The 25,759-nt window shown below is 34.6% G+C and overlaps 1 protein-coding gene across 10 annotated transcripts in view; it reads left to right on the top strand.

Annotated features, from left to right (window-relative positions):
* Positions 1-25,257, top strand: part of DYNC1I2 (dynein cytoplasmic 1 intermediate chain 2) — a 46,156-nt gene extending 20,899 nt beyond the window's left edge. For 6 of the 10 annotated variants that reach the window (XM_064484903.1, XM_064484904.1, XM_064484908.1 and 3 more), the window contains 11 exons: positions 8,589-8,684; positions 8,898-9,060; positions 9,174-9,273; positions 9,771-9,896; positions 10,781-10,927; positions 11,283-11,396; positions 11,698-11,831; positions 12,707-12,851; positions 20,988-21,128; positions 22,938-23,063; positions 24,622-25,257. In XM_064484903.1, coding sequence (XP_064340973.1) covers positions 8,589-8,684; positions 8,898-9,060; positions 9,174-9,273; positions 9,771-9,896; positions 10,781-10,927; positions 11,283-11,396; positions 11,698-11,831; positions 12,707-12,851; positions 20,988-21,128; positions 22,938-23,063; positions 24,622-24,735 — 1,406 coding nt within the window. In that variant the 3' untranslated portion in view covers positions 24,736-25,257. The remainder of the gene's footprint in view (positions 1-8,588; positions 8,685-8,897; positions 9,061-9,173; positions 9,274-9,770; positions 9,897-10,780; positions 10,928-11,282; positions 11,397-11,697; positions 11,832-12,706; positions 12,852-20,987; positions 21,129-22,937; positions 23,064-24,621) is intronic. The other 4 variants (XM_064484906.1, XM_064484909.1, XM_031451645.2 and 1 more) reach the window with 1 other exon arrangement.
* Positions 25,258-25,759: the final 502 nt, after the last annotated feature.

Here is a 25,759-nt window from a genome sequence, read left to right on the forward strand (position 1 = left end):
TTACCATTTTCACACTGGGGACTAATTTTCAAAATCTCATCAGATAGCTAATGATTCAGTATAAACTTAGTATGTAGTTCTTATTTTTCCAAGGGAAGCTAATAAATTTACATCAAATAAAGGTTTACTTAAGATCCCCAGTGCAGATTCACAGCTTCTTATCTGAAAGCTTTGGAGCTATATGTATATATTAGAATTCAGAATTTTTCAATGTCAGAAAAGTAATAAAGTACATGTACCTTATGTAAATACTCCAGTAGCATCTAGGGCATTAATATTTCAGTAGCAAAAGATATGAATATTCAAACTGAGATAAATAATGATTATTGATAGCTTTACCTCCAGTCATTTCAGGGTTTACCACCAAATGAATTTCGGATTTTAGAGTTGGTGATATTTTGGAATTGTGGGCCTATAATAAATTATCTGTTTACCAATCTGTGCATAAGTATGCCATACTTATGAAATGGATTGTTTGAAATGTAAAGCATCCTGAGGCTATTTTGGATGATGCCTATTGTAATATACCTATAATTATATTTAGCTTCCATTTTAAAAAATAAATTTTTCTAATTATTATAGTACTATTATCATAGAGAATTTAGAAAAGACAAAGGATATGAAGAGGTAATGTCTATGCTGTAACTGTATAACAGCCATTGATAATATTTTGTTTCCAGTCCATTTCCTATGATGGATTTTTCAAAAATTAATATATCTACATGTACACAGACCAAAACACACATTATACTCACATATGGTTTTATATCCTACTTGAAATTTGCATTTTTAATTGCTTATTTTTGACATGCATATAAATTTTAAAATGAATGTGTAAATGTCTTTGAACTAATTTGAATGTATAGTTGCATAGTATAAGACTGGCAGTTTTTCACAAAATTCTTTTTCCCATTTTTATTTTGCAAATAATAAGAACATTTAAAAGATCATGATTTGTTAGATAAGCTGATGACCCAGAAGTTCAATATAAACTGTGTTCTTTTCAGTTTGAAATTATTTGGGGCAAGGATTTTAGCAGCATCATACTTCAGCTTCTTTTCCAAATTTTCTGTGAGTACAGGGACTGTTTCTTCTTTATTGCTGTAATGCCTGATCTGAATAGTGCATGGCATATGGTAAGTACAAACTCAAATACTTGGTGAAGGAATTGCTTTTACCTGCTCGAGAGAACAATTTATTTACTTGGGATTTTTTTTTCATGCCTTTACTAAGTCACTACTGGGAAAACAGGTTATTTTCAAGAGATAGTACTGCAATGTAATTATTGATGAAATTAGGTGAAAAAGAATAATTAGTCTCAGTTCTTGGTTTTAATATGACCATATCATATTCTAATCATTATTTGCTCTTAGATACATAACTGAAACATACCTTCTCCTTTATAACCTTCTTGAATTCCATAATGACATAGTATATACATACGAACATGTGCTGTTATTTTGTGTTCTGTGTATCCCTCTGAATGCTATGAGCAAAACTGAACCTGGTAGCATCTTCCAAATATGTTATCTTAGCTACTTGTTTGTAACAGCTCTTAAAACTTCATGTTCAAATTGATAACTGAAATTTTAATGGCAAGTAGTCTTACTACACATCAGGTATAGTGTAAGGTGCTTTGTATTATCTTAATCCTCTCACCAAACCTTGAGTTAAGTATCGGTTCTACTCACACATGAAGAAGCTGAACCTGAAAGAGATAGTTTATCAAAGGTTACATAGCTAGTAGCTAAGATTCTAAACCAAGTCTGACTGATTCCAAGGTGTGCTTTCTCTCTCCTGCTGCCACAGAAGCAGCACTTTCATGCTTTTATAGCAGTCACCTCTGGTAAGAAATTCAATTTATATTACAATCCAGTGCACATAGAGATAACAGATGTGTACAGATATCCCCCAAATTTCGGAAGTTCACTTCATGCCACTTTGCTTTTATGAAGGACCTATGTTAGTACCTGTTTTTGCCAACCAGAAGAAATCTGAGGGGGATTTTTGCTTTTGCCAAAAAAGACGAAAGAGCTAAAATAGCATTCAGCGTTTGTTTTGCAGCCAGCTGTTACAGAAGTGGCATGCACCCAGAGTAGAGAGAGTGGCACCGCCAAGCATAGCTTTGTATTGCTTCTGTGAGCATCTTTGCTGTATCTCAGTTTGTTTTGTACATCCATTAACAAGATGTTTCCTAAAGTAACTATTTCTTCACTTTCTACCATTTTGACTAAGGAAAGTTTCATAGGATTGTTCCACTTTTGGATAGTGGGGGAAGCTTGTAACTGATAAAAAAGTTTTATCAGTTCTTTTTCTGCTTTTACTTATGTTTCATTGTTTCAATGTTGACCACAACATACTAAATTTATTCATTTAGATCTGTAGTTTGAAAAACACTTCTTTAAAGAATAGCATGGCTTAGTTAACTTATTTATTAATAAATTTGCATCAGGATAATATCATTTTATAGTATTGGCTAAGAGTAATGAATAAGCAGCTTTGATCTTCACAATAGAAGGTAAAAGTGACAAGATCAGTTTCTAATGGATATGTGTGTCTGTATCAGTACCACTACCTTTAAAATTTTCCTGTGTGGACTAGACTTAGATGTTAGTTTTATAAAGGTCCAGTTTATTCATTTGTGACCTAACAAGTATTCATTGATTCTACATGCTTAATGAATATATGTTATATGCTAATTATTTCCTTATTTTTTTTTTTAGTTTTAGGTTGAGGTATAGAAGTGAAGGAGAATGAGAAATGTACCCTAGTACCACAGGGCCACCTTTAACGCTGGGAGCTATTTATAAAAATGAGATGATTTCCTTTCTATATCATTACACTTATTTTCGCATCTAGGGCTCTTATATTGTTTCTTTTCCCAATTTGTGGAGGTTTTAGACAGAGGGGAAAAAAAACCCTGAAATTAAGGTTTTATAATGAAAACACTTTGTGCTTAACTATACTTGTACTTGGCCATTGGTTTAATACAGTAGTTCTCAAACTTAGCCTGGTTGGTTCTCATTTAAGAAGTATATAACAAATTCCAAAACTCACCATGAGGCAACATTGCTGAAATCACAGTTTGAGTATAACAGTAAATTAAACTTAGGTAGGCAGTGTAATTAGTGCAGAAGTAACGTGAGTTACCAAACGGAAGACAAAAATTGATCCTAGACTTTTTTCTTCATTTTTTAAAAATGGCTGAATCTGTTCTTTTAAAAAGCAGTTTTTATTCTGCTTTTTTTTTCTTTCATTTTTCCTATTCTAGCCATCTTCTTGCTTCCAAGTTTACTCTGTAAGTTGGAGTACTGTTTCTGAACTGAGATGCTTTACTGTCTTAAAGCACCTACTGTGAATGAGATTGACTAGGAACATGTGACCTCAGTCAATTTCACTCTCAGTAGGTAAAAAAAACTTCTCATGGCAGGACTGTGGTGCCCCCAGATATACTCCTGAAAAAGTTACTTTCTTCCCTTACCTTTTAAAAGTTTTTGACTCTTGAAAATGGCGTTATTTTTTCTTATCTACCTTATCAGTATGGATTTTTTTTGTTGTGATTTTTAGACACAGATTTTTTTAAGAGGAAGAAATTCCAAAGTTTTGAGCTAATCAGCTTGTTTACACCTGAGGAAACAGGCTCAGGGAAGGAAGTTCATTGATGACCCAATGGTCACAGTATAAGAGAATATCAAGGTTATAACCAGAACCTGGCTTTTGATTTCCAGTGAAGTGTTATTTTTCTTGTATCATTCCACTTCCTTACCTATGTGGAGTTTTGTAGTTATTTTTGGTATTGATTTAGTAATCAGATATTTTTCCTCATGTATGTGTTGATTAGCATTTATAATGTATAGAAAAATGTTACATGTAAATAGCTCTTAATATTTTATTCCATGATCTTAACATTTGGAATCCACACTTCCCAAGTAGACTAAATCCATGGGCCTTCTGGTTAATATCCTTGTCTAAAATGGATTTTTAAAAAAAATTCTGGAGTAAATAACACATTTAATAAATTAATTTTAACCCTCAGAGAATCTGTGAGAATATAAATATAATTGAAGATTGAAGCATTTGTTCTTAATCTCTACTGAAAGACTTTAATCAGCATATCTGAAATTGTGGCCTCAGAAAAATGTAATATTTATGAGATCACAAATAACAGGATCTGTTAATGATGCCAATACTGCCTAAATAAAAACTGAATTTCACATAAAAAGAGACAATGTAGAGAGACAAAAGCTATGTTAAAGTAAATGGCATAATTAAAGTATTACTCCTTTTCTATTTGTCCCCCGAATTAGCATTAAATCTGTATTCAAAATATTTCCTGACAAAAATTTTCCCTTGTTGAAGATCTAAATTATTAAGGAAATCCAAGTGACCTTACATCTATTCTAGATGTTTTAAGAAAAGAATAAAAGGAGTGGATTCCATTGATACATTCATGAAGTTTTGTCCTAAGATTTTCTTAATATTGATTTTAAAGAGTAAGGTATAAGAAGATGAGATTATGGACAAATGGATTGAAATGAAGTGATTCAAAAGGATGTTAATCCAGAAAAGAAAGGATTATTTCAAAGTAGCAAAGGAAAGTCATATCTATCCTGTATTTTTAAACTAATGATTGAAGCATTTCCCTATAATATTCTCATTTTGTTTGTGAAGTTATTTATAAGTTGAATTTTTATAAAATAAGTCATATTTTTATAGGCAACATATTTCTTTATTTTTAGAACTCAGTGGCAACTTCCTTTGTACCATGAATAATCAGACTAGTTTGTAAATTAAGAATTCTTCATAGGATATTAAACTCTTAAAATAAGAGTACACTAGTATGAGGAAACTAGTTAATAAATTTATAGACAACAGATGTATTCCCTAAACAACATTAATGCACTAATGATGGGATTTATTTTTTACTTCATACTGAGAATTGTGGATAAGTGATAGATTAAAAAGTGTCAGTGTTTAGTAAGGATTTCCTAAGATCTTGCATATTATCTGTTAAATGTATTATAATATTTTAAAATAATTCAAAGTGTACTTTGTGGCTTATTCTTAGCTTAGATGTCTCTTAAATGTAATGTGACATACAGATGAGAAAACTTGTTCTAAAGACTTCTTCCTTCAGCTTAACAAAAGCCACCCATTTCACAGATGATTTAACTTTGATTAACCTACTCCATTGTAACAGATTATTCCAACAACTGGAATTTCATTCTTTGGTGTTACTTCTAGATGCAGCTTAATTTACAGAACTGCTTTTCTTTCCATCTCACCAAAATACATCACAATTTTGATGTTAGCTCAGTAAAAATATAGTGGTTCATTAAACCTAGTCTTAGCATTCGTTGTCAAGAGACTTGTCACTTTAAAAGTAACTGCTACTTTTATGCGTTCTTACTGCTCAGTTTATAACCTTAAATCCCCTGTCAGAGAAAGCATGGAGTTAACCACTTAGCATACTGCAATGAATATTCATCAATAAATTGATGTGACATGGCAGTCCTATTTATCAGTCTTCCTGCTCTGTTCCAGTCCTTTTCAGTTTATTATAGCTTATCGTGTAGTCAGGACTAGCTCAGAAAGTCTCTAGAATTGTAATACTGTATTTCTGGTCATGTTAATAGTTTTTTAGTAGCTAATTGTATTAGCTTAAACAAGAAGTGTGTTGGTTTCAGGTGAACATTCTCTAATCCGATGTTACTGATGTTAGGCATTTTTGGCAAATATTTGATATACATAGATAACTAGCTTTATAATAAAAATATTCTGTTTTGTACTTTTGAAGAACAGATCTTTTTTTAGTGTTCCTTGAATTTTTATTTAGCTTAGTCATTTTTATGAAGCTTGAGTTTAAGTATCTATCATAGTTTTAAAATCAGTTTTTAATTTATGTAGAAAGGGAGGTATGTACATTCATTATAAAATAAAATGCTGAAAAAAGGTGTTTAAATAGATTATACTCATCATTCAACTAGAACTAAAACAGTCTATATGGGCAAATGCACATGGCAGACGCCATAAAGTAGGCAGGTACAGATCACTGCCTGGCACACTTCATCTGCATTTTACATTTTTTAAGGAAAAGAGTGTCTGTAAGCATGATCTTTTCTGTTAAATATGTAGATTGTGAGGTCACTTAGCATGAAAGTACTGACCATATGCATTATGACAGGAATTTGACACCTGTCATTGGAAATGGTACTTAGAAGCCGTATAATGCAACAAAGTTGAGGGAGGAGCATGTGGTGTGGATAGGAGGCTGTAATTTATAATTCACAATGCTTACAGATGACCTGTGCAGGGTGGCTCAAACTCCCCACCTTTGATTTTAGGATTTACATACAGTGAACCCTACTAGGTAAACAAAATTGATCAGGATAACTGATAGTATTAGCCAAAAATGAAAAAATACGTATTTCAGACTTTTAATTGAAGTAAATATCCTATTATTTCTAAAAGTCAACTTTTAAGTATAGTTAAAGTATTTTATTACATTACACCAGCAAGTGACTTTATGGTAGAATTTCACCATAATGTTTGAGCAGTATAGTATAGAATTGTTACCAGTTATACTGTTTTCAGATTAATAATCTGTTGTATATGAGAATTCATCTAGAAAGGAGTACTGTCTTTCTGTTTCTCTGTGTGATAATTTTGCCCAAAAAAAGGTTTCATTTTTTTTAAATAGCACAAAAGCTGTAATTGGCATGCTTTGTAAGGAAGTGTCAATGTGCAAGAGATTGGCGATCACTAAGAATTCTTTTACGTGTTCTTTCCCCTTTGCACCAACGCCTCCTCAGCGGGGTCACTGAGATCACTAGCTTTTCTTGAAATGGCCATTTTCACTGGCAGGTGCATTATACCCTGTATTTTCAGATTGTTTTTCCATTCTGAATGTTTGGCAGGTTGATTGCTCTGGCTGCATTGACGGAGAAAGGGCTGACAAATGCGGTTGGGCTGGCTGAAAAGACAGTGATTACTGTTTTCCTTTGTGGCTGATTGAGGCCCTTGAAAGGAAAAATTTTAACCTTCACCATTTGGTTCAAAAGTATGAGCATATATTGAAATCATTCGTGCCATTTATCCTAGTTCTGTAAACTTGTCAGAACGTAAAAATCGCTCAATTTCAAGTAATGTAGGATTGGCATACGTCATTATCATTTTGATTAAGTTGGAGGTTGTATCATTGTGTGCATTATACAGTGTCATTTAAAGCTTTCTTTCCTACAGGTACAGTTATATTTTTATTGCTTATACTGTACAGTTAGAAAGATTTTCATAGCTCTTCAAACCTAACACTATGTGTGTGGTTTGGCAGCTGGTGTGGCCTACAAGCTGCATTTTGTTTGCAGGGTAAAGGCTTAGCTGTAGGCCTCCTGGGGTGTGGGTAATTGCACAGGCTCGCCATTGGGGAGAGACAGGATTGGAAGCAGTCAAGCGGAAGAATGTTATGCCATCCCATTGCCACCTTGTGCAGAAAGACACAATCCCAGCAGTGCCATCTGGTTGTTGCTATCTAGTCAGCTGGCCTGGCTGCTGGGACCATGACTTGGCAGCTGGTTCCCATCCTTGACCATTCTTTTGTGTATGTCGTATGTGTGTGTGTTTTAGATAATTCTGAAACATGGGTCAGGGAAATGACTATAACTAACAAGTGAAGTCCCCTTATTGAATGGGCTCTCATTACTTGAGATGCTCTCTGCCGCAGACGCCTGCTCCCATTCCCTTATAGACAAATGATATATCTGCTTAGGCCATAAAAGCAAACATTTTCTTCATAAAAATCCATCTCAGTGTGGAGTGAAATAGAAGGTGGGCAGAGTTGTATGTTCTATAACATTTAAAAATAACTAATTTAAAGTTATTTCCTAGTTCGGTATGAGAGGAGATTTAGTAATTTTTAAAAGTCATAAACATTGTTTATTATCTCAATATATATTTTTATTCAGGTTAAGAAAAAATTATTTTAAGTGCTTATTGCCACATCATATAACGGTAGATAATGAGACCTGTGTTTAAAATGACAGAATAGAAAATGTCTCATAGCTATTATCTTTAAAATTTGCCTCTCAAATAGCAACCTGAGAGTTAATGTAAGCCGTCTTTATGCCATATGAAGACCCATTAGACACTGATGGTTTCGGATCACAAGTAAGCAGCCAGCTCTGTAGGCTCTTTTAGACATTTGATTTTTTTCATTTTGCAGCATTAATGTGTCAGCATGCTACATAAAACTATGTAGGAGTTTCATGTTGTTCTGTCTGGAATGATAAATGCTTGCAAGCTTTTAGAGATTTCCATGAGGACATCATCCTAGTTGCTTATATATCTTATTTCAGTTTATGTAGCTACAGAATTTGATATGACTGTTGCTGAGTTTACCACATAGGTATGTATAAAAACCAAGAAGTCCCACTTAATCCTTTTTTAAAATTGCGTTGATGGAATTTATATTATTTGTACTTGTTCTGTCTTATCAGTGATTCACTTTTGCTTTTATCTAAAGAGTTGTGATACTTTCTGAAATAGTTCAAGAGTTTCATGAAAATAACATTTATGTTATTCTGTTTTTTCAGATGAAGAGGAGGAAGATGACATAGTGACTCCTAAACCATCTATTGAACCTGAAGAAGAGAAAACTTTAAAGAAAGATGAAGAAAGTGATAGTAAAGGTATAGTAAAGAATTTAACTTTTAAAAATTTTGTTGATTCCTGTTAAGATTGCTTTTATTATTTATGTATTAAGGTAGAATAAAATGCTTTAAATCAAAGAGGTGAACCTGCTTTAAAAAAAATGAGAGGCATTCATTGATCCAAATTGTAATAGTAAGTTGACATGATTTGAGTGACATAAATTAGGCTTCAGAAAAACATTTGTCTTCCAGCCCCACCTCATGAGCTGACTGAAGAAGAAAAGCAACAAATCTTACACTCTGAGGAATTTTTAAGTTTCTTTGACCATTCTACAAGAATTGTAGAAAGAGCTCTTTCTGAGCAGATTAACATCTTCTTTGACTACAGTGGAAGGGATCTGGAAGACAAAGAAGGGTAATGTTTAATTGCTAAAAACTATGGCTTCCGCAATGTTAAATTACTTTAAGGGTGGGAAGTTATAACACAGTTTGTTTTTTATTTTTTGTATTTTTTATCTTTTCCTGTAGAGAGATTCAAGCAGGTGCTAAACTGTCATTAAATCGACAATTTTTTGACGAACGTTGGTCAAAGCATCGAGTTGTTAGTTGTTTGGATTGGTCATCTCAGGTAAATTATAACAAAATTGGTTGCTGTTAACTCATTTTTGAATTATAATAAGCAGGTAGTTTTATTTTAATTATGGAAACTTTGTGTAACTAAATCAATAATATATCATTTAAAATAACAATGGATGATTGTTCTAATGTTATGTTTGTCTTATGTACTTAGGAAGAAAGGATTAGAAACACTATTTAAAATTTCAGATTTTATTTATGCCACAGCCCAGTTTTACTAATTTCAGTTGCTCATCAAATCCTTTGGCTAGAATTGCAACACATGTTTTAATTAAATGTTTTAATGTTAAAACGTTTTAAATAACTAACTGAACTAATTTAAAGTTGTACAAACATCCCAGTGAGCATAACTCTAGAGATACATTTCTTGGTGAAGTGTTAGGAATTTGTATTTTCAGAATAATTTGGTAAAGACTGTTGAGTAACTAGGAGTGTAAAACAGTTCTTATTACGCATGACATTTTTTCCCTACTTGGTTCTTATGAGCAGTACCCAGAGTTACTCGTGGCTTCCTATAACAACAATGAAGATGCTCCTCATGAGCCTGACGGTGTGGCCCTGGTATGGAATATGAAATACAAAAAAACCACCCCAGAGTATGTGTTCCATTGCCAGGTAAGATGGTCTTTTAGCAGTTTTCCCCAAGTTTAGGAGTTCACTAATGAGTTTAGACAAGTGCCTTTTTTCTTTTCTTGTCAACAGAATGATTTCATTGGATTGGCATTTACTAAACCACCCTATATTTGCAAACAGATGTTAACAGAAAACTGAAGACTTCTCAGTTCAACATGATCTGCCTTTTCTAGCTTTTCTGACATCTCTTATGTTTAATCACACCTAAAGTCCTTTGCAGTTGTGATTTTCTGTTATTGTGATTGATTGTATAAAAGGAATCTTTTATAAAGTGTCTTTTCTACAGGGATTTTCTCAGGAACTTATTTGCTGAATATACAATTAGATGGTTGGCCCACTGAATTACTTAAACATGGCCCGAGGAGTTGGAACTAGATAGTTTTAAGTAGAAACATATGTTTGAAGTAGGAAACAGATGCAGATTTTTAAAGTGGATTTAGTGGAAAGTTAGAATTTGCAAGCCTTTCTGGTTGCATAAGTTATAATCTTTTAATAATACGTAATTCTGCAAAAACACTTAACTGAATCAAAACTAGCATATACTCTGTTGTCAGATTACTGTCAGAGGCTAATGCAGAGCCTCAGTTATCTTTTGATTTAATACTGTAATCAAATAAGTTTTTGCTTTCTTCAATGAATTGCTTAAACATATTTATCTGAACAGTCATTAGATTTGACTTTGAAGCAAAACTATTCTAAAGATGTATTTTTATATTCTAAAACAAACTGAAATTTTTAAGTGGATTTATTTTCTGGTTTCCCCTTACAGTAAAGGGGAAAATGTTTTGGATATAGATTTATTTTTTTATAACTTGTCATGCTTCTTCCATTTGAACCTTAAGTATAAAAATCTTGCTTATTTGCAGTCAGCTGTTATGTCTGCTACATTTGCAAAATTTCATCCAAATCTGGTTGTTGGTGGTACATATTCAGGTCAAATTGTGCTTTGGGATAACCGTAGCAACAAAAGAACTCCAGTGCAAAGAACTCCACTGTCGGCTGCAGCACACACAGTAAGTAAAGAGGTTATTTCCATTAGATTTCTGTCCTCCTTCATGATAAAATACTTGGTGGTGTCTATCATCGTAGTCTCAAAATGTGTTTCCTTTGATGTGTGAATGAATTCCTCATCATTAGCAACCAAGAATGAAGGCTTTTTTTTTTTTTTGAATCTGTTTTATTAGAAATTCATCTCTCTTCTGAGATAATCTGTTAATCAACAGAATAGCATCGGACTTCACATTAAAAATGCCCTCAAGTTATGAGACTGTTTGGATATGAAACTGAATACCTATGATTATATGGTAAAAATTGTTTCTTTTTTTGGTAAGATAATCCCAGAAACTTCTTTACTGTCTCTTTCTTTAGCATCCTGTCTATTGTGTAAATGTTGTTGGAACACAGAATGCTCACAATCTGATTAGCATCTCTACTGATGGAAAAATTTGTTCATGGAGTCTGGACATGCTTTCCCATCCACAGGTAGGTTAAACTTGGAAAACTGAACATTTGAGGCAAATGTTGGGTTTTTTTTTTAAGTCTATATAAACCCTAGCTTATGTTGTTTATAAATATTTTATAGTAACAGTTTATAAACCTAAACATGTATTAAAAATAGTTTGTGATATAGATACTTTACTTTCAAATCTGTTTCATTTAGTCAAACTAAATTTACATAAATAGTATAATAAAAGAATTATTTACAAACTAAGACTAGAAATTTTTCTTTAAAAAATTAAAAATTACAAATTTACAAAATAATGTCAATTTTCTTATTATGTAGGATAGCATGGAATTGGTTCATAAACAGTCAAAGGCAGTAGCTGTGACATCTATGTCCTTCCCCGTTGGAGATGTCAACAACTTTGTTGTTGGGAGTGAAGAAGGTTCTGTGTACACAGCATGCCGCCATGGCAGGTAAATCTAAACTGGAATTTGCAGTTATTTAAAATTCTCTCTTGAATAATCTCATTAAAACAAATTGCCTCTTATTCAAGTAGAAATCTGTCCTAGAGCCACTCGTTATTTGTGTCAAATTATTTAAGCTCAGGCATATAAAATTAAAACTTAAATACTTTTTTTAAATGAAAGGTTATTTTGGATCATGATGTGTTCTGGATTTTGAGGCTTGTGGTATGTTGTGATTTTTTTAAGTGTGCACATGTTCACAGGAGTTAGTTGAAGGAAATTACAAATACAAAATGCACATGCCATGTATTGACCTTTAAAGTTGTAAATTAAGATTTTTCAGCCAGTTTCCCATTTCAGTTTATTTGGATGTTGAGCCTTACTTCAGTCCCTCTGATAATTGTACAGTAATGTCACGTACACATTTTAAATTGACTAGTATTTCTCCTGCTGTTCAATCTGTTTTGAAATTGTCTAGCTGTACCTTATCAATTGCTTCCTTAAAAAAAAAAAATTGAATGTCCAGATTTCATCTCAAATACAGATCACCTCCACTTTAAAGCTTTTGATTTAAAAGTAGCCAGATTTTCTCTGTTCCATGTAGCATCCCTTTGTCTCCATTCCATCACCTCAGAACCTCAGATATTAGACTTTTGAGCTCTGTCATCAATAGCATGATGTTTATGGTTCCAAAATATACTTACTGCTCTAGTAGTTTTATCAAATCTGGATGGAGTAATACTCAACAGAAGTTATTCTGATGTGTTATGAGCACAGAGTTAAGTTGAAATTATGTCAAAGTGTAATAAATAAGCCCATAACATGTATTTATAAGTGGTCTACCTACAAGAGATTTCCCTAACATTTTCACTCTTACGAAATAGCAAAGCTGGAATCAGTGAGATGTTTGAGGGACATCAAGGACCAATTACTGGCATCCATTGTCATGCAGCTGTTGGAGCAGTGGACTTCTCACATCTTTTTGTCACTTCATCATTTGACTGGACAGTAAAACTTTGGACAACTAAGGTATTCAAAAACATGTCTGCTCATGTGCTCAGGTTTCTGACACAAGGTGGTGCTCTAATACTACATGCGAAAGACAAAAAGCCTTCTAATAGCTTAGAATGATTTACTGATAGATCACACTCAGGAAGTTACACAGAACATGAGTGAGCAACTGGATGTTGTAGTTTTTCTTAAAAGTATGCTGACAAGTGTAGTAACCCCACATATAACCAAGACCAGTCTTCCCACCACTTCAGGCTTTTCAAGCACAGAACTGCTTATCCTAAACTGAGCTGAGGGAAAAGCCCCTGAGGAGCTCACGTGGCACTCACATAGCTGTCGTACAGCCCGGTACAAAAGCTGTGCATTTGCTATTTGGGGAGCCTTTAGAGGCCGTTCAGAACTGTAGTGGCTCACAGAACTGCTGGAAACTGGAGAAAAGCCATGAACACTGATGTACAGTAGTCCCATACAATAAAGCTATACATAATAAACTTCAGTTATTAAGAAAGTATTGTGTAAATAACTCTATGTAAATACATATTTTTTTGTTTTCCACAATAAATATTTTGAGTAGTTTGGGTTTTAATGAGCTTCAGAAAAGGCATTTATGTTACAAAGTGCTTCCTGGTCCTCTAGCACTCCAGATAAATGTGACATTGCCCTGCCTCATTGCAAGTCTCAAAGCAAATCCAACTAGGGGATGTTTCTTCCCATGATAGGCCTTATAGTTTCATTTGACCCCATTTAAAAATTAAAGTGCCTTGACTTTGCTATCTAGCTTTTCTGCAGTGTTAACGTTGTTGCTGGCAAAGCTGCATATTTTAAATATCAGATCTCTTTAAATTTTAAGCTGTATTTTTTTCATGTTTCCATCTGTCTTTTTCTAACATTATTTAATTCTTCAGTTTCTCCGAGAAAACCTAGTTCTCTTAAGAGATACTCATCACTATTACAGTGAACTCATATTTGATTATCAAATGCTGGCCTCAGAAGTCTGGGATGAACTCACTATTTACTCTTGCCCTTTCTTGATGCTTTCTTTCAGTCTAGTAGAAAGTGAGTTAGAAAACTTTGCTTCTAAAAGCTTGCCTTTTAAAATTGAGTGTTTTCAGGTTTGGCATTAATTAGTAGGCATAAAAATAGCTCTTAAGTCTAATGAAGGAAACATATAAAAAGTACTTAACACAGTGTCTAGCACTTAACAATTGTCATTCCGTTCCTCCTCTTCCCCTTCATGGGGATCAGACAGAGCCTGAATGCATTTTCTGTTTTCTTTCCTGGGTTGTTCTTGAAATTTTGTTCTTTGAATAAGGTTTTTGCAGTGGAAAAAGGAAAAGGAAGAAGATTCTCACAACCAAAAGCAAAGAAGTGCATAATCCAGCTAGTAAAACCAAAGCAAGATACACAATTAGATGAGGCCAACTAGTTCTCTCTAGACTGCAGGCAGCCATGTAAGTGGCTAGATTTTTGGATGTGCTTTCACTTTAGTAATCCTTTATATAGACACAGGAGGTGTTACAGCTTTCTTAGATTGTTGGCCAGTTTCCTTTTTCAGTAATTGAAAAGAATCTTTTGTCTGTTTGTAGATTTATTATGATTTTTGATATCTCAGGGCTTCAGTTTGCCAGCCTTCTTTTAGCTTTAAATTTAACGCTTCCATTCATTACCAAACTGGACTGGAAAGTGGAGAGTTCATCTTGCCTAAACAAGAACAGAACTTCTATCTGTGATAGCAGACTGATTGATGTTTGCTTTTATGGTACTACACAGCTGGTTGATTGGTGGTTGATAATTTTTGTTCTTGTATTTTGCTGTATTCACCGTAGAACTGCCTTCTGAATAAGAGTGACAGGCAGGCGTATCTCTTTGTTAATTGGGCTAGGCATTGCATCCTTCTGTGAGCTTCCTGTAGAAGACTCATTTATTCATTCAGCCATGATACGTGGAGAGCCCCCACGCACATACATACATAGCTCTCCGATGTTAATGGCCGAAGGATGGGCCAACCCAGAACAGGGTGTTGTTATATATGCCCGAGAGCCCTCTAAAACTTTTATCAGAAGAATTACCTTTTATTCTAACTTTTCTACACACAAGTAGTTCTACTCTGTGAAGGATGAGACAGCAACAATCTGTTACTGTTTTTTTAATCTGGCCGTATGTGGCTCCCAGTGTCATTGTTTCAGTCTTGGATTTATGCTTTATAGTTAATTGTGTTGCTGGTATTCATTTCTACCCTGCCAAAAACTTGATACAGACTCTGCTTTACAACACAATAGTGTGAATGACAGGCAAGGTTTTTAAATAATTTCATCTTAAAAGCATTGTTCCAATTCCATTTTAGTCTTTTTAAACGAGTATCTTCACATTCATGAATTTAACAAACTTTAAAGTTTTTATTATCTGCCTCTACTTTTTTAGTGTTTTCTGACTCTAGGGTTTGAGCTCCCATAAACTGAAAGAATGAATCATTTGATATTGCTTTATCTTTGTATCCTTTAAGCTCTGGCTCTGCCCCAATAGCAAAACAAGTTTGTTCTTTTTCTCCCTTTCTATAAGTCCTCCAAAAAAAAAATCCCTAGAAATCTCAATTTGGTACTGGCTCAGATTTAGTTTAAAGTAATTTACTTCTGTAGTCTGCTTCTAATTTTTGCCTAGTCAGGAATTTTTAATACAGTGACAGAGTTCTGGATCATCAAATTGTTTTCATTACTTTTTTTGAACTGAGTTATTCTTAGTAAAGATGATAAACCAAGACAGAAGGTTTTCCACATTGGTGAAGTTTAATTTAAACCAACCAAGACATTGCTTCTAATACATTTGGAGAATACTGTTAACTTTTCAAAATACTAAATTTGAAAATTCACAACAGAAGCATTTTGACAGGCCTGAAAAATGGTAGGAAAAATACATGAGGAATAGAAGTTTCTTAAAGGTAACCTGAGGATTCCATAAGAGCTTGAGTAGGATTAGACTTGGTAAATGAGCTTATTGTTCCAACCACATGCAACCAACTGGTTACAGATTACTCTTAAAATGTAAGAATTATTATTTGGGGAACAAAATGTTTTAATGTATGCTCAGTATATTTCAGAACAAATGCCTTTCAGAACCATGTTTACCATGAAGTGACAAAGTTATGATCATTAATGTATTTCTTAGAATCATTAATGTAGTTCTCAGACTTTTGTAGCCCATATACACCTTAAAATTTTTTTCACAATTTCTGATGTCTTAAATTCCCCTTATTTGAATAGCTTGCCTGTTTAACTCTTAGAGAATACCAGCATTAAAATAAGGTTAAAGAGATGTTACTGATGCTTATAATAGCAACTATGTACATATTAGACAAATTAAAAATTTAAAAATGCTTGATGCTTTGAAGTTAGGGTGTTTCTTGGGGAGTGCTGACTGACCATCAGGTCCCAGTCCTCTGTGGCAGCATTTCCCACAGTACCTTGCTGCTGGCCAGTGTCCAGCCTACCCTTTGCATATTCAGAAACCCAGTTTTGTCAGTCTACTAGAGTTGATTATCTGGGGAGTGCTGACTAGAACTCACAGGCTCCTAAGACACTGAATCAATGGAGAAGGTCAATTTATTAATTTAGAGTGAGAAACAACTGCCAGAAGGCCTAGATACTCATGCTGACCTGACCAACTCACTGTTTCGCTGTAGACAACCCACATGGGAAGCCAAATTATAATCAGAAGGTTTCTTAGTGAGCAAGGAATTGGAACAAAAGAAGTTTTCTAATTTGAATGTTTAATGGCATCAAGCAAAGATAGCCTGATTCATTCATCCTCACATAGAGATAACCTTACCATGGGTGGTAATTCTCAGAATCCGTTGGCTGAGGCTCTTTTCCTGAAGCACTGTTGAATTGGGTACTATCTTCATTTTTCTTGTAAGACTGCTTCTTTATATTTCCATTGCTTTTAATAGACACATATTCCTTCTCAAAAAGTTAGTATCTTCAGTCAGGTTATATAGAAAGGTATTTCTGACCTTGGAATTATTTCTTTCTAAGGAGAATCTGTTTATTTCTGTTCTGATTCAAGTGAGGACGTATTTATTTCCCAGTTATCTGGAGAGCACCTTATTGTTATGTTCATGTATTTACTATAAGGGACTCTTTTGATTATTAATCTAGAACTTCCCAGTTACCCCAGAAAAATACAGAATTACTGTCTTAGTTTCCTGTTTGCCCTAATAAAGTGCCACAAACTTGGTGGCTTAAAACAATGGAAACTTACTCTCTCACAGGAGGCTAGAAGTCTGAAATCAAGATGTTGGCAAGGTTGGTGACTTTTGGAGTCCCTGAGGGAGAATCTGTCCCTCTGTTCTGTGCCTCTTTCCTAGCTTCTGGTGGTGGCCAGCAATCCTGGTGCTTTTTGGCTTGTAGCTGTGTCAGTCCAGTCTCTGCCTGTCATCTCGTGGCAATTTCTGTCTTGTCTAAATTTTTCTCTTTTATTTTAAGGCGACAGTTATGCTAGATTTAGGGCCTACTCTCAGCATATAACCTCAGCTTAATTTGATTACATCTGTAAAGCCCCCTTTCCCAAATACTGTTATATTTTAACATCTGGGATGGACATTGGGGATGGGGGGTGGGGCACGGATGGGTGACACTGTTCAACCTAGTACCTAACTGTAAAGAACTCAGAAAAAGTATGTAAAAAGTCTTGTCCTTTGACCATACTGTGTTTATTTTCACCACTGTACTGCGGTAAGCTGCCTTTGATTATTCAAATGCTGTCTATCACTCAAAGAAGCCCTTTGTTTTGATTCATTCTTTGGGCAGATATGTTTACAAACCCTTTTTTTGTAAGAACTAGAGTTGCAGCGACCTTTAGACATCATCTAGTTCAGCAGTTCTCAGTTTTGGTCACATGAGAATCATCTCGGCACTTTTAAAAACTTTTAGTGCTCACCTGGCGTCCCAGGCTGATTAAATCAGAATATCTAAGTAGACCCAGGCAAGACAAAATTTTTTAAGTCCCTCCAGAGTTAGGGGGATTACAGTGTATACTCAAGATTCCGAACCACTGATACAGAATCTTTGTTTTCTAAATAAGGGTATAGGGGCCTGGAACGATGAGACAGCTTCTCCAAAGCCTTAAAACTAGTTATCGGTTGCTCTGTAATTCCCATGCCCCTGTTCAGCTCTTCACCATGGTCTCTCTGCCATGTAGGCAGTTTTCTTCAAGTTAAGAAAGAATATTACTATTAAAAAGTACTTTAAATGATCCACTTGAGGTTTTGATTGCAGTATCATATATAAAATTAACGTATTATAAAACAATGTTCGGTGATATGTGTGTGTGCTTTATTTCTCTTTGAGGGGGAAAATTGTTAATTCTTGGATGACTATGTTTTTTAAATTAAACTTGAAAAAAAATCACAAAAAGTTTCTAATCACATTTTAAAAATTTGGGAACATGTTGCCATTTATTATGTTTTTATTTTTAATACAATCTTTTACCCAGTTATAATGCCTCCTGCTTTTTTCTCTGGCTGCATCATAGTCCACTGATTAGATGAAATATTCTATCTAATGATTTCTGAGGTATTTAGCAATCTTCTTTTTCATTGTAAGTATAATTTTTAATATAAGTTTTAATGTTAATTTACATATAACATTTTTCATATTTTATAAAAATGGAATTACATAACATGTACTTATTCATGTCTGGCTGTTTTGCTCAACATTATGTTTGTGAGGGTCATTTATACTGTTGAGTGTAGTTGTAGATTGTTCATCCTCTCAGCTGTCCTGTTAGTTTCTTACAGTCTGGATTTTGCATTCTTATGGAATTGTTCATATTATTGGCTATAGTTGTAGACTGTTTACAGTTCTGTAAAGAGAAGCTGACCCCCTCATGAATCACTCGGTGTCCCCTAGTCCTGACGTTGATGTCTCTTTGATTGTTTTGGTCGTCTGAGTCTCATTCTGCAGTAGATTTCGCAGGAGGTGGTTGCTGGTGCATTATTCCTGTATTCACAAGTGCATCTGTTTATGAAGGTCAGTTTGCCAGTATATAAAAGCCACAATTTGCCCTTTTTTTTAATTACCTTAATTGTGTTACTCTGTTGTGTTCTGGCAAAAGGCATTGCCAGAAAGTCAGATGAAAATCTGATTTTCTTTGCTTTGCTCATGAATTGGTCTTCTTAAAAAATCTAGGTGTTCAAATGATTTTTTTTAAGGGGTCCATTTTCCTAGATACATAGAATACTCTTCAATATGTAGTTTCAAGCTGTCTTTTATTTTAAGAGAGTTCTCTTAAATTATTTTTGTGTTTGTTCTACAATATTGCTTTGCTTTTCTTTTTTAGAGCCTATTACAGATCTTTGTTAATCTTTTCTGTGACTTTTTAAAAAATTCACTTTATCTCTTCTTTCTTTTTTAAAATAACAGTATTATTGAGATACAATTCATATACCATAAAATTCACTCTTTTAAAATGTGCATTTTAAAATGTACTTTTAAAATGTGCATTTTAAAATGTACTTTTAAAATGCACATTTTAAAATGTAGTAGTTTTTAGTTTCTATTACAGCCATCCTGGTGGTGTGAAAATATCTCCTTGTCATTGTGATTTGCATTCTCCTGATGGATAATGATGTTGATAATATTTTCAAGTGCTTATTTGTATTTGGAAATCTTCTTTGGAGAAATCTCTGTTCAAATCCTTTGCCTAATTTTTAATTGGGTTGCCTAACTTTTTATTAAAGTGTTGTAAAAGTTCTAGATACAAGTCACTTATCAGAGATGTGATTTCCAGACATGTTCTCCCATTATATAGATTGTCTTTTCACACTTTCTTGGGGGTGTTTGAAGCAAAAGATACTCAATTTTGATATAGCCCAATTTATTTACTTTTTATTTCTTAATTTTTTGGCCATTTGTGCTTTTGTTTTCTCATATAAGAAACTATCGCCACATACAAGGTCACAATGATTTCTCCTATGTTTTCTCCTTAGTTTTATAATTTTACTTCTTAAATTTAGATCTAAGATATATTTTGAGTTAATTTCTATGTATGGTGTGAGGAAGGAGGGGTCCAGCGTCATCCTTTTGTGTGTGTATATCCAGTTGTCCCAGCATCATTTGTTGAAAAGAGTATTCTTTCCCTTGTCATCACATTGTTACTAAAGATCTGACATACTAACTTTGTGTGATACTGGACTGCAGTTCTTTTTGTTGCTTATTGTCTACTAGTGAAATGAGTTTTTCTCTACTTTTAGGAGAGGGGGAATGGGCAGATAGCTTTTCTAGTGTCATTGTCTAGATTAAAGCTCTCTCTTCTGTGTTTTTTGCAAAGTGAATATGTATCTATCTATCTTGTACTTTCTGAGAGGTACCTTTTCTATTCCTCTCCACCACCTTTATTTGAATCTTCTCTCTTTCCTTTGTCCCTATTGTCTTGTATTCCACAACTTGGATTCTACTCCCAGCAGTTTCTTTTCAGTGAGACTTTTATCTTGAAAGGGAGTTTTGGTTCGTTAATTTTGTGAGCTTACCAGGTTCAGACTGCACCATTAGACCTGGCTTATATCACACTGGCGTCTGCTTGTAACTATTTATAAATGGAATTGTCTTGAACTCCCTGTCCTAGTCTCTGCTGCTGTTCTCACACTGGCCCCCACCCTGTCCAGTGAGTGTCTGCCGTTGACTCTGAGGCTCTTCTCCAGCTGTCAAAAGCCCTCGTGCCTTCCCATACTTCTTCCCACACAGATGTACTGTGAGGATGTCGCAGTTGTTAGAGGTCTCTTTCCACCTGCTTATGTTTGCAGCTTTGTCTCTTGGTTTTGTTGTAGATGTTGTCTGTGAATCTCTGGTTCTGCTATCCCCATTGCTTTGTCTGGGTTTATGGGGAGGTTTAGAGGAGACTCCAAAAGTCTTCCCAGAATCCTGTCATTGATCAATGTTTTTTAAGCACATTTTATTCCTTTTTAAAACAGTTTGGTGAATACAAGTTAAAAAGAAAATGCAGTCCAGTTGTTGGTTCTTAGTTCATAATTCCAGGTAATTGTGTAGTAAAACAAATTACAGGAACTTTTTCTAGGCTGAGTTAAATATCATAAAATGTTGTCATACCTGTTGAATGTACATTATATTTTGACTGTGCTAAAAGTCAACTTTTCCCTTTCAGAATAACAAGCCTTTGTACTCATTTGAGGATAATTCAGACTATGTTTATGATGTTATGTGGTCACCCACCCACCCAGCCCTGTTCGCCTGTGTGGATGGCATGGGAAGGCTGGATTTGTGGAATCTCAATAATGACACAGAGGTGAGCTGGAAGATAACAAAAATTGCACTGAAAAATAGAAAATTGGAGATTTATTGAATAATTTGTGAAATTCCTTTTATCCCAAGGAATGTAAAAGGGCTCTGTGATTGTAGCTTCATCACAAAGAAACCAAATAAGCTTTGTACCCTAAATAATAAACAGCATGCTGTGCAGAACTGAAGGGAGAAATAATGTTGCCAAGAGCACTGGGGCATTTCCTTTTACTTCTGAGAGGCACTATCATGTCCCTAGTGTCCTGGCAAAGTCTCATTCACAAGGCAACTGGGATATCGTTCATTCATAGGCTAGAAAGCAGGTAGTTTCAGACTGTGGATGTATGTTAACCTTAATTCTGAACTTCTGAATTCTCTCTTAGCCTTGATAGAACCTGTATGTCATCCATAAAGATTAGTCTTAGCCACCTTACTTGAATGTAGGAAAATGTATTCTGATGACATGTTCCATGAAAGATTGAAAACAGGGTTACTGTAAAATGAATATAGAAACCATCAAGAGATTTCCTGATTGCTATACTGATACCGCTTACTGGCAATGAAATTTCACTGCAGCTATTATTATTTCTGATCATGTTTATTTTTACCAACGTAGAGAGGCTTAAAGTGTTGTTAGAGTTCTGTATTTCTACATGATAGTAAAAAGTAATTTCTACATGATAGTAAGAAAGTTTCTTGGTGCCTCCTCCCAAAACCGACTCTTTCCTACAGCTCTTCATATTTCTAGTGGCAAGTGTCCAAAATCCCTTGAAGTGAAATAGTTGAAAATACAGGACAAAGAAGTTACATATTGGAAATGTAAGAACTTTAATGCTTGTTTAGTAGTTCAAGGAGGAGCATTCACTAACTGCTTGGAAAAGGTATTAAGCCCTGGCTAGATGATTGGACTTGATTATACATTTCTAACTACCTAGAGTAATACCAATTTTATTTTCCTATTTTGGATTTTTGTGTTAGACATGTGTGTTACAATTAAATTGGGATCTTTCCTGTAATCACGAATGCAAAGAATATATCCAAGTTATACTTTTTCTCTTACAACAATTTTGGCATTCTGGAGGGTTAAATAAATCATTTGGGGATGACTGGTGTCAGAAGGATTATTTTTAATCAGATTTCAAAAAAAATTTTTTTAATGTTATTGTGATTCTAGTCTGAGTCAAACACTGAATGTTTGCTCTGCATGTGGCAAATAACCTCTTTTCCCTCAGCATAGAGATGTACAGTCAGATTCCAAGGTGATTGTACTGGTGCCATCATCCTGCCATGCTCCAGACAGTTCCTGGGAACTAGGGTTTTGAACAGACCCATACTGCACCTTCAGTATGAACTGTCTCTAGGAACTGTGGATCAAATCACAGGTTGTAGCTGACAGAGATGCAAGCTACAAAAGTAATTCCTGTCCTCTAAAATTGAACCATAATCTGTTTATGAAGGCTTTTGTGATGTTTCTTTAAATGAGGTTTTGGACATCTGTTTTCAAACAGCTTGACTTCTTAAAGAAGTTAAAACAACAAGGGATCCTTTATTAAAGAGAAGATCTTTCAAAATGATGTATCCAGTCATGTGAAAATTTCTTTACATAAGGGCTTATTTTCCCAAACCACTTACAAGGGTTGACTACAGTGTCATTCAGAATGTATCACTGAACAGGAAGAAAGTTGGGAAAACTCTTTATCTATCTTCATCTTTGTTTTAAAAAAGTAACCAGATTGAAGAAAGAATTACTGTTTTACATGTTTATAGAAATCCTGATGAAACTTTTAACACTGCCCTATATTTTAAATGACTCTAGGTGCCAACTGCCAGCATTTCTGTGGAGGGTAATCCTGCTCTTAATCGTGTAAGATGGACCCATTCTGGAAGAGAGATTGCCGTGGGTGATTCTGAAGGACAGATTGTTATATATGATGTGGGAGAGGTATGGGGCTCACTGCCTATAATTTTGACACATCTGTTTAGCTTTCACAGCATTGTAGCAACAGTATCTGTGTGGCTAAAACTAGTCTTTGAAGTTTATGAATTGTATAAACCATATGATTGTAGAGATAAAACTTATTTTCACCACAAAAGCAACTCTTGAGATTAATTTTCTTTCTAACTGGATGTGCTGTGTCCCCATGCAACAGATTTTGAGGGTAATAATCGTATGTTGGGCAGTACCTTCAAGCATGCATGGCTGGAAATTAGAAATTCTACAGGCAGAAGAAATTTAGAGTTACAGTTGGACTTCGGGGCTTTATAGAATTGACATTAAGATTTTATTTTTCTGCGTTTGTAGATTTGTTTGGGCCAGGTAGTGGAAATCAAAAAGTATTATCTTTTGAGAGTTATCTGATGACTGTGTGAAATGTGACTCCTGACTCCTTGAGTCTTGTTGCAGAACCATTATGATTAAACTCAGCAGGCTGAGTTGCAGCTCTCTCATCTTTACTGCTTGAGTTGACCGTATACAGTGCCCAAGAGTGATCTCTTCCGCTTTAGCCCTTGCCGGCACCGTGGTCACTTTCTTTTGCTGTGCCTTGTGGTTCCCCGTCCTCTCAGGAAACCCCACAGCCTCTACCAATGGAATCTGGAGGGTGGTAGACTGAATCATTTAGAGCAGCCAATTGAACCGTCTGCACAGATGGACTTGCCCTGTATCTGTACTGTCCAGTATGGTAGCTGCTAGCCACATTTGGCTGTTGAACACTAAAACTGTGTCTAGTAGAACTGAAGAACTGAATTCTTAATTTTATTTAATTTTAAGTAATATAAATGTAAACAGTCACGTGTCTGGTAGCTACTGTATTGGATATCACAGCCCAATCTAGTCTAAACTCATGTGGTAGATGTAGAAGCAGGCACATCCATTTACTACACTGAATGCTTTGTGCCCTAATATGGCAGTGTCAGATTCCGCCAATATTATGACAGTTGTCAAAAACGTTTGATCATCGACTGCTGTAGGCACAAGCATCACAAGCCACCTTTCCACTTTTGCTGTTGGTACATCACTAAAGTGGTAAAGTTGTATACCTTTTGATGAAGAAATGAAGATATCTAGAAAGGTTGTCTTACATTCCGAACAAAAAATAAATATTTAAAAGAAACCAGCTCTCATGAACCCATGCTTCAAAAACGATTTCGTACTAGGAATGGTGCAAGAAGTAAAAAATTGCAAGGAATTCCAGCCCATCAGCAAAATCCATGAGGTGCTGCATAGGAGTTATACTTACAGAGCATCATTGTCATTCTCTTTTGCATGGATAGTGATAATAGCAAAGTCATTTCTGAAGCTGTCACAATACACTTCACAAACACTGTCTTTTGTTTGAAAATGTTATAAATCATTAGAATAGTCTGTGTAATTATGGAAAGGCCATTCAGGTCAATTATTACTTTTTAATGAAAAAACTATTTGAAAACAAACTGAATAACAGTGGGTAAGATGATCTTTTATTTCAGTGTACATAAAACATTGTATTTTTCTTTAACAGCAGATTGCTGTCCCCCGAAATGATGAATGGGCACGATTTGGCCGAACACTTGCAGAAATTAATGCAAACCGAGCAGATGCAGAGGAGGAAGCAGCTACCCGAATACCTGCCTAGCTCCTGAAAAGAGAATATGTAGCCTTAGTGGATTTGGGGAAGACTAAGTAGATCCTAAGATTATTTGCATGCTCTTGTCTGAATGATAATTAAAAGGAAATTTCGGGGATTAAAGTGTGGATATAATGCTACAAGCAAATCTGACAGTGTCCCTTTTTATATAACATGCATCTTGTTTTGGATTTGTGTCATTTTTAATACAGCTGATTGACTTTCCAGAATGCAGCCTTTTCTGAATTCTTATACACCAGTGTATATTTAGTATTATTCTTTTTGAATTCTTTTCAACGTGTAACACTATTTACAGTTATTTCTAAGAGCACAGATTAAATAAGTTCTGCGTATTTTTAAATAATCACAATTCCCTGTTATACTGGTAATGGTCTCACTAACCATAATATGTAGGAACATTGTTTATTCTTAGTCATAGCATGCATACATCTATCCAGTTCTATTCTGACATTCTTTTTTCTCTAAAATTCATGTGATAACTATCCATAAATAAAAACAAATATGCTTTAACTTTTCAAATTTTCATTTTGATTTACTCCTTGCAATTAAAAATTTCCTGTCTTTTATAAAGTGTCGTTTGTTCATACCTTTAAGCTCCTTTTGTAAGCAGCCACCTCAAATCTCGTAAAACTTTGTGCCTTAAATACACCATACCATACAGTATACTGTAGATTTCCCAGTGTATTATGAACTGATGTTTAGATAATCTGTCAGTGAAAAAAATTTCTCCTAGGTTAACTTTTGTTTTACTCCCTTATTTTATTTCCATCTAAGATACATTTAAAGAGTAAACAGAAAGCTGCCTATTATTTTCAGAGTGAGATTACTAGTATGTGAGCCCTCTGAGACTGAAACTGCCTTTGAGAGAAATTGATTTCATGCTTGCAGTAGCCATGAAGGAAAGTGCTTAAATGAATTTTGTCATTGAATCAACTCCACATCTTGAAATCTGTTACCACAATCTTGTGTACAAGTCTGAAAGGTAAGTGGCAAATATCTAAGCATTTGTGTT

The sequence above is a fragment of the Camelus dromedarius genome, chromosome 4 (genome assembly GCF_036321535.1).
Source record: "Camelus dromedarius isolate mCamDro1 chromosome 4, mCamDro1.pat, whole genome shotgun sequence".
NCBI classification, from domain to species: Eukaryota; Metazoa; Chordata; class Mammalia; order Artiodactyla; family Camelidae; genus Camelus; species Camelus dromedarius.